Source organism: Trichechus manatus, unplaced genomic scaffold (genome assembly GCF_000243295.1).
Source record: "Trichechus manatus latirostris isolate Lorelei unplaced genomic scaffold, TriManLat1.0 scaffold00092, whole genome shotgun sequence".
In the NCBI taxonomy this organism is placed as follows: Eukaryota; Metazoa; Chordata; class Mammalia; order Sirenia; family Trichechidae; genus Trichechus; species Trichechus manatus.
This window is the reverse complement of record NW_004444028.1, coordinates 4,339,761-4,354,255: the sequence shown is the minus strand read 5'-3', so window position 1 is coordinate 4,354,255 and position 14,495 is coordinate 4,339,761. Positions and strand designations below refer to the sequence as shown.

Here is a 14,495-nt window from a genome sequence, read left to right as displayed (position 1 = left end):
CATGGGCACCCTCCCCATGGACCCCCTCCCCATGGGCACCCTCCCCATGGGCATCCTCCCCATGGACACCCTCCCCATGGGCACCCTCCCCATGGGCACCCTCCCCATGGACATCGTCGTCATGGTGATCATTTCCATGACCATAGACCCTGTGACCCACCACCCTATAACAAAAGTACCCGTGATCACCATCACCCTGACCCACCACCTAGGCATTCGAAAGAAAGAGGCCCAGGTAAAAAACACTTTATCTCCCAATGGAGACCAATTAGATATGTTTACCGACTCCCCCCACTAAACAAAGGTGAATTTCTTCCTCTTCCTGAAGCCAATTTTCCCAGGTGGTCACTGCCAAACCAAAACAATCCTCTAAAGCCAGAGATTCAATCCTTTCCTCAATCAGCCTCTGAATCATGTCCAGAGAAGTTCAGTAATGAGTTTCTACATCTCTTAAAGTTTTTTGAATATACAAATCGAAAATAAAATCTGATTTTCTTGAAGAAAAAAAAATGAATAGTGTTCTGAATTAGAACTATAAATAAAAATGTGATCAGTAATAAATGCAAAAATTACAAGTTATTTACATACTACATATTACAAGTACTTTCATACTCAGAATAGAGTGAAATGTAGATTGGGGAAGAAATGGCAGAAGAGAGAGAGAAATTGAAAGGAGAGGAAAGATCTCAGGGCTTCAAGTTAATAGTTGATCCTGACACTCACCACTACATCATTTCAGGCATATCTCCAATCCTCCTAATTTCTTTCTTTCTTGGACTCAACTCTTTAATTCTAGAGTTTTTTCTATGTTACTGCTTATGCTATAGTTGGGCATACCAAGAAGTTGTGTATCACTTAAAGCGTTATTCTTATGTTACCCAAATTTTCTCCCACTGTTTATTTTTTGTCATCTAAATTTTCTTTGAAAAAATAAGTTATAAATCCAATTATGAAACACAATTTTTGGCCTCCCTGGATCTGGGTTTTACCTTTCTCTACTCTGCATTCAGTCAGCCAACCCTACATTCAGACACTGATGCAGTCATGAATCATAACCATAAATTCAGGTGCACAAGAAATTTCACTTTTTTTCTGAACAAATTGATTTCTATTTCAGGTTGCCATCCTGCTGGGCTAATGGAAAACTTAATCCCAGTCCTTTTTGGAGTCTCCTCACCCTGTCACTCCCCACACAAGGTTGCATCACAGTTCTAGAATCTCATAGATTGGCAAGGTGTCTGGTGGTGGGCCTGGGAAGGAGGTCTGATTCTTGATCATTGGTCCACTAGGTCCTGCCTGCTGAGGGACACCCACTACCCTGTTCCTATCGCTCCTTGGGTCTAGTTTAACCACTTAGGTTAATAATTCATAGTATTATCCTCCCTCAGAAGCATTTGAGTAATATTTTACCATTTATAAAGTACTTTTACAAACATTGCTTAAGTTAGTGAAAATACTGCCTAGAAAACATAAAAGCGGAAGGCTCTCAACACAGAATTTGATTGCTGTCTCACGTAACAGTTTAGTGTGGGTTATTGCAGATGGCCATCCACGTGGTGATTCAGGGTCTCAGGCTTCTTTCATCCCGTGGCTTTGCCCTTCTCGTGGGCCTCAGTGTTTTCTCCTGGATCCTCTATACCTAGCCCACATAGGGAAAGAGTAGAGCATCACAACCCGGGGGGGCGGGGGTTATGGTCTAGACCCAGAAATGGGATACATAAGGTATCCTCACATTTCATTGGCTAGAACTCAGTCACATGGCCACACCTTACACAAGGAAGGGTGGGAAATGAAGTCTAGCTGTATGCCAAGGAGGAAAGGAAAATGAGTTTGATGAATACCTAGCCAGCCACTGCCACCCTCAACATTTTTTTAGAGAGTGATTAGACCCAAAGAGGACCTTATAGTTAGTAAATTGTGATACTGGGATTCGAACCCTGATCAGCCCTCCTTCAAAGCCACACTCTATCCTCTTTATTACACTGCCTGTATTTACTCCGAGTCCTGTTTTTTAGTCTTTATTTGAGACGCCCGCCATATGGAACCTTAACTTCCAACTCCTCCTGGACCAAGCCCCATGGTCATTTCCTCACTCCCCAAGCTTCAGTTTCTCCATCTCTGATGCTCCCCTTTCCTCTCAGCCTAGGAACTTACCAGTCTCTTTCACCCGTATTTTTTTTTCCCTACATCTCCCCATTAAAATCTACCTTGTACTATCACCATGCACCTGAAACCAGAGCTTCTAACTGAGTTTGTTCTCGTTCGAACCCTTGCTGAGAATTTGCATTTCTAACAAGTTCCAGGAGATGCTAATGCTGCTGGTTAGCGACCTGTTCTGAGAGCCGCTAGTAGAGCAGTGGGTCTCCAAATTTATTACACATAAGAATCACCTTGTGATCTTGTTAAAATTTAGATTCTGATTCAGTATACCTAGGGTGGAAATGTAAATTCTCAGAAGGAGCTCGAACCGGAACAAACTGGTTCTAAGCCCTTCCTGAAACTGCTTCACTTTAAGACAAAGATTCTTAACTATCCCACTCTAATAAAACCCATTGCGGTCAAGTCGATTCCAACTCACAGTGTCCGTAAAGGACAGCGTAGAACTGCCCCATAGGATTTCCAAGGCTGTAATCTTTACAGAAGCGGATTGCCACATCTTTCTTCTGTGAAGTGGCTGGTGGGTTAGAACCACTGACGTTTTGGCTAGCAGCCGAGTGCTTTAACCACCGCACCACCAGGGCTCCTTTTTCACTCTAATAGCAGTTGTAATCTGTAAGAACTAGTTACCAGGCTCTGTACATAGTGGATGGAAACCCTGGTGGTATAGTGGTTAAGAGCTCAGGCTGCTAACCAAAAGATCGGTAGTTTGAATCCACCAGACCCTTCTTGGAAACCCTGTGGGGCAGTTCTACTCTGCCCTATAGGGTCGCTACGAGTCAGAGTCACTCGATGGCAACGGGTTTGGTTTGGTTTTGGTACGTAATTGTACATATATTGCCTCATCTACTCCTCCAAACAAAATTAATATAGGTACTATTTTCTCCATTTTACAGATGAGGAAACTGAGGCTTAGAAAGGTCAGGGTTTATAGCAATTAAGAAGCAGAGTTAGATTGGAATCCAGATTTAATGTACTGCCAAACTCATGTTCCTGCTACTCTGCTTCAAGGCCACCATGCAGCCCACACTAACCCCTGTTTTTCCAGAGGCTGTCAGGGGGACTGAATCACCAAGGTAGAAATCCTACCACCCACAGAGAAGTCTACTTTTTTTTTGGTAAGAATTGAGGGCAAACATCTACTAAGGGCTAACCCAAATCTTTAACGTATCCACAGACCTCCTCTTCCTAAAGAGTCTAACTTTATCACGAAGGTTGCTTAGGCCTAGTGAGGGAAAGACACCCATATCCACCTAAACAGAGGCAAGAAGCAAAAGCAGGGGCTGTGGGGCTTCACACAAGACATCTATCTGTGCTTGGGCTTCTCCTCTGCCTCGTCCACCCTGGGGAGCGCTTTCCTTTACAGAACTAACACAGTCAAGTGGTAAGAGGCTGGATGGGCCAGAGACCAGATCCAAACCCTTTGCCATGGAGTCAATTCCAACTCATCTCGACCCTATAGGACGGAGGAGAACTGCCCCCAGAGGGTTTCCAAGGAGTGGCTGGTGGATTCGAACTGCCGACATTTTGGTTCGCAGCCAATCTCTTAACCACTGGGCCACCAGGGCTCCCAGGACGCCCATATTTTATTTTCAGTTGTGCCAGTGTCTTGGTTTGGGACTCTCAGTGCTCACTCGATGCCTCTGAACACGGTCTTCCCCAGGCAAGCAGTCTGACTGATAGCAGCCTGTTTCTATGCAAATAGTCTGCAAGGAAATTCTACTGTGAAAGGTGTTTCTGCAGCCTGTGCAGAGTGCTGCATTGTGGTTATACGCAGGGACCTTTTTAAATGCATTTGGGAAAGTTACAAGGAAGTAACTGAGCTGGTTGGTGGTTTTTTTCCTCTTTTTAGATGCTGCTCTGATTTGCTCCATAAAGCAGGTTGTGTGATTTTTTGGAAAGGTGCTCTGTGCGTCTCCCCCATCCCTCACCCCGGTGCTTCTAAAATGCAAACAAGCAGGTCAACAACCCCAGTGTTGTAATGTTCCAGCCTGAAACCTGTTTGGATAACCCAGCAGCGTTATTTGCCCTTCTGGAATAGGGCAAACAGTGCTCGGCAGCAGGAATCCCAGCAGGCCCACCGCGTGCTGAGGCAGAGAGAAGCGGGCAGAGGAGATAAGGAGCTGGAGACGGTCTTGATGAAACCATCCCTCAACAGCTAGAGGGAAGACTGTTAAATCATGAAACTAATCACCATCCTTTTCCTCTGCTCTAGGCTGCTGCCAAGTTTGGCTGAGGAATCCTTCTCGAAGGAAATTGACTGCGACAATCAGGAGGTATTTCAGGCTGTGGATGCCGCTCTGAAGAAATATAATGGTCGAAACCAAAGTGGCAACCAGTTTGTATTATACCGCATAACCCAGGTCACCAAGACGGTGAGTGAGCTGTGTTTGACTTTGAGGTCACTTGGGATTTGTGCTGTCCCACGGAGTCCAGGTCTTTTGCTTTCCCCCACTCCCCCACCCGCAAGACTTGATAATCATGGTCGAAGCTTATACCTTGGAAAATGCCAGACTCTCTGGTCTGGGAGGGCAGCGCGTGACTCCTCCTGGGACCACTAATGCCTGCCTGGATGATCAGAGAGGAAGTTTGCTCAGGTTAAGTGAAGCAAAGGTAAATGAACAAAAAGGACTAAGCTGAATGGGAGATCTAGGAACTCAGGAAGTTGCAGCAGGAGGATTCGCTGTCTGGCCCTAGAGTAAGATGCAAATAAAGGCCCCCACACCTCAGAGGGGGAGGGGCTCTTCAGAACCTGAGAGGAGACGGAAGTGAGATCAACATGGCTGAATGCATCCAGTTTAACAGCAGCGTTATAGATGGTTTTAATATTTTTTTAGCACCGCAGTGATGCACGTGCAATGATCCCGGCAGGATGTGTGATACAGAGAAACACAAAGCTTCCAAGTGTTTGTGTAAATGAATTTCACCTTAAAGCGTTAGGCGTCTGGGATGGTAAAGTCATTGCTTACTTTAGAGGGAAAGAAAAAAATCCAGTGTTTGACATGAAGAGGATTAAGAAGCCACAGTTGACGTGTTTTTAATTTTTTTTTTCTGAGAGTAAAATCGTGGCATTGTGTTTCACGATCCAGAGCGCTCATGTGAGGAGTTCCAGGTTCATAAGTTCCAGACGAAACGAAAATGACCCTCCAGCCTTCCCCGAGCTCCCACGTGACAGTTTGTTGGTTTTGTCTCCATTTGCTGATATTTGTGGCAAATGTGGGGTTTTGTTCTAAAACGAGCATACAGCCACTTGTTTCTTCTTACTTCCCCCTGTGAGCACAGCCTATACCACACCACCGACCGCTCTAGAGACCCAGATGATTGCAATCCGAGGCCTGGAAGGAAACTTCGAGACTTTCTTGTCTGACTCCGCTCTCTCCCAGACGCAAAGACTGTGACCCAGCAGGTGCTGAGAGAGTTCGTCTCAGGGACTCAAGACCCCAGGGACCTGGCGCTGGCGCTGCCTTTCCTTATGGCAGGCTGCGTGAGCCTTCCTGCCCTGTCCCCTGGTCCCTCCCATCTCTCATCTGCAAAGTGAGGGGCTGGGCGACATCACCTCTCAGGTCCCTTGCTGCTGTGACTGTGCCAGGATTTGGCATCTGAAAGCTCACCTAAAAGCAGCACAATAGCACTTTAAAACTCTTATTTATTATTTTATGACCTCCAAAGGAAAAAAAAAATGAAACAAAGCAAATGCATTTATTAAAATCCCTTAATCCCAACCTCCAGAGATAACTGTTCACTTTCTTTTTTTCAAAAATGAAAAAAGACCTCTTGTTGTTGTTTTTCTGCTTGTAGAAGTGAGATGTGTTTGAATAAGAAAGTTCGAATAAGAGAGAAAAGAGTAATATATGTTTGTTAAAAGGAAGTCAGACAACAAAGGAAGTTTTATTTAAAGAAGAAAATGAAAGTCTACTGTAATCCCACCACTGAGAGACAAACTCCCAACAGCTTGCTGCATCCCCTTCCAGACCTTTGTAGACATATATGTATATATGGGAGCCTGGTGGCGCAGTGGTTAAGAGCTCAGCTGCTAACCAGAAGGTCGGCAGTTCAAATCCACCAGCCGCTCCTTGGAAACCCTGTGGGGCAGTTCTACTCTGTCCTGTAGGGTCGCTATGAGTAGGAGTCGACTTCACGGCAATGGTTTTTTTTTTTTAAGAATATATAAATTGGCTTTTAAAAAAATGAGCTAATACTGTGATTACTGCTTTTAAACTTTAGAAAACGTATTTGTCAATATATTGTGAATATTTTCTTTCAAGTAAATGTTTATAACTTTCAGTATTTTTAATGAACCCTTTGCCTGACGTCATGGAACCAAATCAAGATCAAATATTCATAACAACACCAGATCCCTCCCCAATTACATGCTGTTGGGTTGGCGGGATGAACAAAGATACGTTCGGTTGCTTTTTTTTTCAGGAGAGCTCTGGCACATTTTATTCCTTCAAGTACGAGGTTAAGGAGGGCGACTGTCCTGTTCAAAGTGGCAAAACCTGGCAAGACTGTGACTACAAAGAAGCTGCGGAAGCTGTGAGTTCATTTGGGGCTGGTTCCCGCACCTCCACTGTTCTCCTCCGAGCCTGCCAGACTTGTGTACTTGTGCAGGGAGTGATTAAGTTATGGTTTTAAGCCTGCTTGTGGGGGACCCACATAAATACTCAGACTGCAGAAAAGTCAAACGCTTGATGTCTATGTTCTTGCGTAGACAGAAAGGGATGGGAGGTCACCAGTTAAACACGGCAAAAGAGGCCCTCCCGTGAGAAAACCAAAAACCAAACCAGTTACTGTCGAGTCCTTTCTGAGTAGAACTGCTCCATAGGGTTTTCAAGTCTGTGACCTTTCAGAAGCAGATCACCAGGCCTGTCTTCCAAGGCATCTCTGAGTGGGCTTCCCATAAGAAGTGGACTCTAATGACCAGGCAGGGCACGTGGGCCACGCCCCAGAGAGAGAAGACATGAATGCTTACGTTGCACTCAAAGACTGGAAAGGGAAGAGGGTGGGCGCTCCAACCGCACAGGCCTTAGTACAAATCCTGAGGCCCTGGTGCTTTAGTGGTTAAGACCTCGGCTGCTAACCAAAAAGTTGGTAGTTCAAATGTACCAGCCCTCCTAGGAAACCCTGTGGAGCAGTTCTACTCTGCCCTATAGGGTCGCTATGAGTCAGAACTGACTCAAAGGCAACAGGTTTGGTTTGGTTTTGGAGTACAAATCCTGACTCTGCCTCCAATTAGCTGTGTGAGTGCGGGCAAGCTGCCTAGCCTCTCTGAGCTGGTGCTCTTCCCTGTAAAATGGAGATACCATTGACCCTGTCAATTTCTTGGAGGATGAAATGAGATAAACTATGCAAAGGACTTTGTTTTCATAACAAATGCCTAAAAGATGCCCATCAAAGCACTGTTGGTTCTGTTTTGCCTGGATTAAGGGGAGATTTTAGATGGTATTGGCCTCAGAAGCAAGCTAGTCTGCTCTTTCCACATTCCATGAATTTATGTGGTTTGAACATGACAGACACGTATGGTTATAAAAGAGCACTGGATTCTGAGTCAGGAGACCAGGCTGAGGTGATGGTTCTGCCCCCTCAATGATCTCATCTGGGAGGTGGGGAAAATTAGCTGCTGTGTCCTGCAGTGTCTCCCTCTCAGGGCTGTGAGATAAAGAGAGAGATGCTTTCCTCTGACTAGAAGAGTGTGTGTCACTTAGGAGAAGCCCAATGACTATTTCCTGAAGAATGACAAGACACACCAAAAACACTGTTCAATAATAATAATAATAATAAGTAAACTAAACTTAACCAAACCCGTTGCTGTCGAGTTGATTCCAACTCACAACGATCCACAGGACAGAGTAGGATTCCTAAGGAGTGGCTGGTGGATTCGAACTGCCGAACTTTTGGTTAGCAGCCAAACTCTTAACCACTGCACCCCAGGGTTCCAATAAGTAAACAGCTACCAATTATTAAGAGTCCCTGGAGGGTGCAAATGGTTTACACACTTGACTACTAACCAAAAGGTAGGAGGTTTCAGCTCACCCAAAGGTACCTTGGAAGAAATTCCTGGTGATCTACTTCTGAAAAATCAACCATTACAAACTCTGTGGAGCATGGTTCTACTCTGACACACATGGGGTTACCATGAGTTGGAGCTGACTCGAGGGCAACGGGTACTACGTGGTGGGCCCTCGACTCTGTGTTTATGCACTTCATCGTCCTGACAACCCTATGAGAAAGATGTGGCATTTCTCCTTTACAGATGATAACCTGAAATTCAGAGAGGCAAACGGACTTGCGGAGGGTAACAGTTAGCAGGTGGCAGAGCTGGGGCAGGACAACACTGGGTTTGACTCCAAGGTCCCTGCTCTTTCTAATAAGCTCAATTTAAGTTTATTTGGGGTGAATATTATTAATCCACTGAAATTGAAAGGTAAATCAGGACAGTGTAGCAGGCTGGTTCTGAGGCATTGCATACATCTTGGTGAAAAAGAAATCTCTCCAGGGCTCAAAACAAAGACTCAAGCTTAAAAACCTCACCTTTATATGGCATCTCCTTCAACGTTTCAGGAATATGTGTGGCTTATAAAAAAACAATCATTAGGCTACCAAAATATTCATCCTTGCGTCTGAAAACTCTGCTAGAAAAATCTTGACACGTTTCAAAAACAAAAAAAGGAAAGCCGTATTTAGTGACAGTCTAGGTAGACTTTGGGCGCTGGTGGCACAGTAGTTAAAGTGCTCAGCTGCTAACCGGAAGGTCGGTGGTTCTAATCCACCAGGTGCTCTGCGGGAGGAAGATGTGGCACTCTACGCCCTAAAGATTGTAGCCTTGGAAACCCTGTGGGGCAGTTCTACTCTGTCTTACAGGGTCGCTGTGAGTTGGGAATCGACTAGGCGGCAACAGGTTAGGTAGACTTCTCCACCTGAAAGATTAAGATAAATGCGCGCACTCTCTCTTCTTTCTTTTTAGGCCACGGGGGAATGCACAGCGACAGTGAAGAAGAAGAACACAAAGTTCATCGTCTCTACCCAAACCTGCCAGATTACTCCAGGTAACTCATACCTGCAGTGGGGGCGCCGCCAGGGAGAGAATCAACCCTTTCTGGTTTTGTTGGTATTTTTTTGGTGTGCCGGGAACAACCCAGGCCAGGCCTGCGCCCCCTGCTGGACGACGGCAGTAGCAAGACAGTCTTAGCCTCTGGGTAAGGGGAACAGGGAGGGGCCTTTGGAGCAGCAGAGTCTTGAGGTTGGGGCCAGGCTCACGCCAATCATCCCCTCAGCACTATTCCCCAACGCTCTTCTTCCTGTGACGCATTGTGTTAGGTGACTTGCCCAAAGCCAAGAAGACACAAGACCCACCCTCGATGGTGGGCAGCAGCCTACAGCGAGAAAAGCACAGGATTTGAGGTCAGACCTGGCCTGGAATCTTTCAAATTCCTTCAGCTTTCCTTTTCCTCGTCTGTAGAAGGCGGATAACAGTAATTCCCACTTCATAGGGTTTTTGTGAGGCTGAGACAGGGTGGTACGCCAGAAGGTGCAATGCCTAAAGCCATTGCTGCCGAGTGCATGCCAACTCTTAGCGACCCTACAGGACAGGTGCAGTGCCTAGCAACCATAATATTGTATTAATCATAAAAACAATAATAGCTAACATTGACTGAGGGCTTAAGATCCAGGCACTGCCTGAAGCACTTTACATGTATTAACTCATTTAATCCTCACAACAACTCCATCAAGTAGGTATTAATATCAGCCCATTTTACAGATGAGGAAACTGAGGCCCAGAACAGTTACGTTACATAATTTGCCCAAGATCCCAGAGCTAGTAAGCAGCTGGAAGAGTAGACCCACAATAAATGAAGTTCCTTAAGAATATAATTATGGAGCAACATAGCAAGAAATACAACCACTGCTAGCTCCTCCCCTCGTGTGGCAGAAGTGCCAAGTTCAGAAAAATGGGCACAGCGAGGGGATGTCAGTCGCAAAAGCCTTCCTGCAATTGGCCGTCTGTGTGGTCGTAGAAGCCCTGGCGATGTAGTCGTTAAGAGCTCAGCTGCTAACCAGAAGGTTGGCAGTTCAAATCCACCAGCCACTCCTTGGAAATCCTATGAGGCAGTTTTACTCTGTCCTATAGAGTCACTATGAGTTGGAACTGACTCAATGGCCCCTGACAACAAGGTAGAGTTTTAGTACATGACGACTGTGAAATAGCATCTTCAGGCCTCACAATTGAACATCACCATCATGGCAGTTGGATACAGTCTTTGTCATCCGTATGCAACCCACAAAAACTCATATCCCCTGAGGTTCCATTCCTGCAAGAAGTTGTATTCAGTGCAAAACAGTCCAAAATGGAAAAGAAATCACAAGTAATTGAAATCTCTATTTTAATTTTTTAAAATCTCCAAAATTATTGCCTTATATTGGAAAATTATTCTGTCACCTCCCCCCCAAAAAAAACAGCGTTCATATCTTTCTCCACCTCTCTCAGCTTCAAAGCCTTCTACTCAGCAAAGGCGCCTCCATCCCTTTTCTTACCCTATTCATCTTCTAAATAAAAGCTTCTAGATAAAAGAGAATTTTCGTATCTTTCCAGTGTAATTCCCCTCCAGATTTTTAACTCTGTCCATTATCCTAAGTCAACATGACTTTCTTAAAAAGGAAAAGGAACAAAGCTATGCATATTTACCCAGTAAATTTTTTTTCTTGGCATGCACATGAGGTCAGCACAGGGCTGTGGGCCCCTGGCTGTGAAAGCTGAGGACTCAGGTGGGGAATCATACATACCACTGACTCTTTCTGTGGCATTGGCCTCCATTGGCCAGTGTGTTGGGGAATATTTGTTGTCAACATTACCTGGTAATTTAATACAAACTTCTGTTTCATATTTTACATTGTCTTAGTAAAAATCCTTCATTGTCTCCCCATTCTTAGAGCAGACCATTCTTAATTCACTTCACAGGGTCTGTGAATACCCTGAAATTATGTGGGAAATGCTCTGAGTATGTATATTGTCTTGGGAACCTACCGCTGCTGTAACAGAAGTACCGCAAGCGGATAATAGCTTTAACAAACAGAGGTTTATTTCTCACTGTTTAGGAGGCTGCGAGTCCAACTTCAGGCTCTGGCTCTAGGGAAAGGTTCTCTCTCTCTTTGTCGGCCCTGGTGCTTGTCTCCTTGTCTCCTTGGTGACCTTCATGTACTACGGCATCCATCTTCCCTCATCTTCACTTTTTAGCTGCTTGCTTGATTTGCTCTTTTATATCTCAAAAGAGATTGATTTAAAACACACCCTACACTAATATTTCCTCATTAACATAACAAAGAAACCCCATTCCCAAATGGGATTATAACCAAAGGTAGAGCACAGGACTTACAACACATACTTTTGGGGGACACAGTTCAGTTCATGACATGCATTTTGCTGAGGAGGGGCCCATGGCTTTTGTCAGATTCGCGGGAGAGTTCATGACGCTTTGGGTATAGTTAACAGCCCCTGGCCTCGAGGGTGAGGTTCAGGCTCGAAAGCAAGAAAGTTTGAGGCCTGAGCTGTCTCTCCCTACCCTTCAGGCCTCGAATTACCCGTCCCCACCTCACACTTCTTCCTCAGGTAACATGTGGCTCATACGTAGTTCCTTGTAGACACATATCCCACACCTCTGCACCTTGATTCCTCCTGTTTTCTCGGGGAGCCTTCCATTTCTTCTCCCCACACCTTCGTACCTTTTTTGCCTGCTTGGCCGCTGTTCATTCTTAGCTCAGGCATCTTCTCAGGAAAAGTGTCTCTGATCTCGCTCTCTGCTCCTGCCTTTGCAAGCTCTTACTGAATTATCTTGAAATGACCTCTCTCCAGGCTCTACTTGTCTGGAATCCCCTACAGGACAGTGACCTTCACTAATGCATTACTATGTCCCCGCGGCCTCGCTCAGCACCTGGTGTCTTGTCGGTGCAAAGTACACACTGTTGAATTGAAAGGATGCGAAATATATTCAAAGGGGCTTTAAGTAACACTAAAAAAATAAATAATAATATTCTGTAGTGTTTTATTTTTTTCCTAAGTGGATAAATTCATGTATTACTTAGATAATTAAAAATGATTTTATAAATTAAAATAACACTGTATGAAAGATATTCCTAAGAGAATAATGGAGTTCCTGGGTGGTGCAAACGTTTAAGCACTTCACTACTAGCCGAAAGGGGGACGGTTCAAACCCACCCAGAGGCACTACAGAAGACAGGCCTGGCGATCTGCTTCTGAAAGGTCACAACCTTGAAAACCCTACGGAGCAGTTCTACTCTGCGCTCAGAGTCACCACGAGTCAGAATCCACTTGATGGCAACTGACAACAGCAACGAATGAATGCTGCTCTTTTCCCTCTGACGAAAATCCCTCTGGTGGAGTCCCTGGGTGGCGCCAACGCTGAAGAGCTCAGCTAGGAACCAAAGGGTTAGCCGTTCAAACCCACCTAGAGGCATCTCAGAAGAAAGGCCCGGTGATCTGCTTCCAAAAGATCACAGCCTTGAAAACCCTAGGGAGCACAGCTCTACTCTGCACACATGGGGGTGCCATGAGCCAAAATCCACTTGAGGGCAACTGGTTTGTTGTTTTGTTTTTGAAACCCTCTGACTGAAAAGCAGCCTGATGTGCTCTTCTGTTTTCCTAATTGCACGCTGCAGTCATTGGAGAGTTTGTTTCTCAGGGCCTTACTAAAGTATCTTATTTGTTAAGGGCCATGTATCTGAGTGCGGGATGATAAAGACTGGTTTTAGCCTTTAACCTGGCCTTCCGGCCTGCGCTTTGTTAAGCCGAGGGCCCTGTGATGACAGAAGAATACAATTGCCTCGGGTGTGATCACCCGATAGCGACAGACAGCCCCGACCTGCAGCCTGTTCTGCAGCACGCCATTGAGTACTTGAACAACCGCAGTGAGCGCCGCTACCTCTTCGCTGTTCACCGAGTGAAGAAGGCCCACAGACAGGTGTGTCCCCAAGCTTTCCTTCCCACGCTACCGCGGAAGTTTGCTAAATCTTTATGTCCAGGGCCTCATTAACTCAAACAAACCATTTGACTCTATTACACCGCTGGCGGTGAGGAGGAGCCCTGGTGGCGCAGTGGTTAAGAGCTCAGCTGCTGACCAAAAGTTCTGCAGTTCGAATCCACCGGGCCCTTCTTGGAAACCCTATGGAGCAGTTCTACTCTGTCCTATAGGGTGGCTATGAGTCGGAATCGACTCGACGGCAGTGGGTTGGGGTTTTGTTGGGTGGTGAGGAACTTTTCCGTGTTTTCATCTGACTGGCCCAGGAAACAAAGGGCTTTCTATTTCATCAGAGTGATTAGGAGACTGAAGTATGTAAAGGGGAAAAGAAGGCTAATCTGACCACTTGCTTTGAGGTTTGATCTGAAAGAATGGGTACTAAGCATTACATGTTTTTTCTAGAGACAATGAAGTGGAAAAGTCATTCTGGCCTTAAGATTTTAAGAAAACCGTATCATCACCTAGCTATCAGGGGTTAAACATAGCTCCAGAATGTTCAGGCGTATCGAAAAAGGTTGGCAGGGCTTTCTGGGTATCCTCGAATTTATAGTTTCTGTATCATCAAACAAGGAGTCCTTGGGCAGTGCAAATGGTTAAATGCCCCACTACTAGCCGAGTAGTAGGTTAGTGGTTCAAACCCATCCAGAGGTGCCTCAGAAGACAGGCCTGGCTATCTGCTTTTGAAAGGTCACAGCCTTGACAAACCCCACGGAGTGCAGTTCTACTCCGCAGACACAGAGTTGCCATGAGAATATTGTCAGACAGAAGTGTAAATGCCTGTAAATCTGGTCTTTTCATTGCTCCATTCACCAAGTCCTCACTGAGAGTTGACTGTGTCCTTTGTATTTCAGCCTCGTAATTTTGAGTGATTTGCTTTGGTTTGTAACGTTCCCTGCATTTAAGAGACCTTCCAACTTGCTCTCATTCGAGATGCGTGTTCAACTCAATTAGGTCCGTATATCACTCCCTGGTGGGCCTAGTCCCGTGTAAAGCAGAAAAAATCTCACTACCAGGCAATCTGGAAGCCAAAGGACACACCAGTGAAGCCCACTCCAATTCCAGTTTCTTTAATCCGTCCAGAAAAGCAGTATTACTATTCCATAAAATTCAGTAGAACATATTCTCTCTACAGCCTGACAGAGGAAAAATTGCTAGGTCTCACTTCAGGAAATCCGGTAACTCCATCTATAGAGTTCTTCTCATTTTCAGATGTGTGGGTGTGTGTGGTGTGTGTGTTTGTGTACTGCAGGCTGTAAGAGTCTCAAAGTGCTCAATACGTATCCGGTAATGACATTTTTTTTTTTTTTT

General features: G+C 45.3%; 2 protein-coding genes across 3 annotated transcripts in view; both read left to right on the top strand.

The window, feature by feature from the left end:
• HRG (histidine rich glycoprotein) overlaps window positions 1-483 on the top strand; it is a 10,487-nt gene extending 10,004 nt beyond the window's left edge. Inside the window, exon 8 of the mRNA XM_023736787.1 lies at window positions 1-483. This exon is cut by the window's left edge and continues 1 nt beyond it. Within this exon, the coding sequence (XP_023592555.1) occupies window positions 1-483 (483 nt within the window).
• Window positions 484-4,337: 3,854 nt separating this feature from the next.
• The window catches only part of KNG1 (kininogen 1), a 23,280-nt gene continuing 13,122 nt past the window's right edge, over window positions 4,338-14,495 (top strand). For both annotated transcript variants that reach the window (XM_004382249.2, XM_004382248.2), the window contains exons 1-4: window positions 4,338-4,532; window positions 6,583-6,693; window positions 9,122-9,203; window positions 12,958-13,130. In XM_004382249.2, coding sequence (XP_004382306.1) covers window positions 4,338-4,532; window positions 6,583-6,693; window positions 9,122-9,203; window positions 12,958-13,130 — 561 coding nt within the window. The remainder of the gene's footprint in view (window positions 4,533-6,582; window positions 6,694-9,121; window positions 9,204-12,957; window positions 13,131-14,495) is intronic.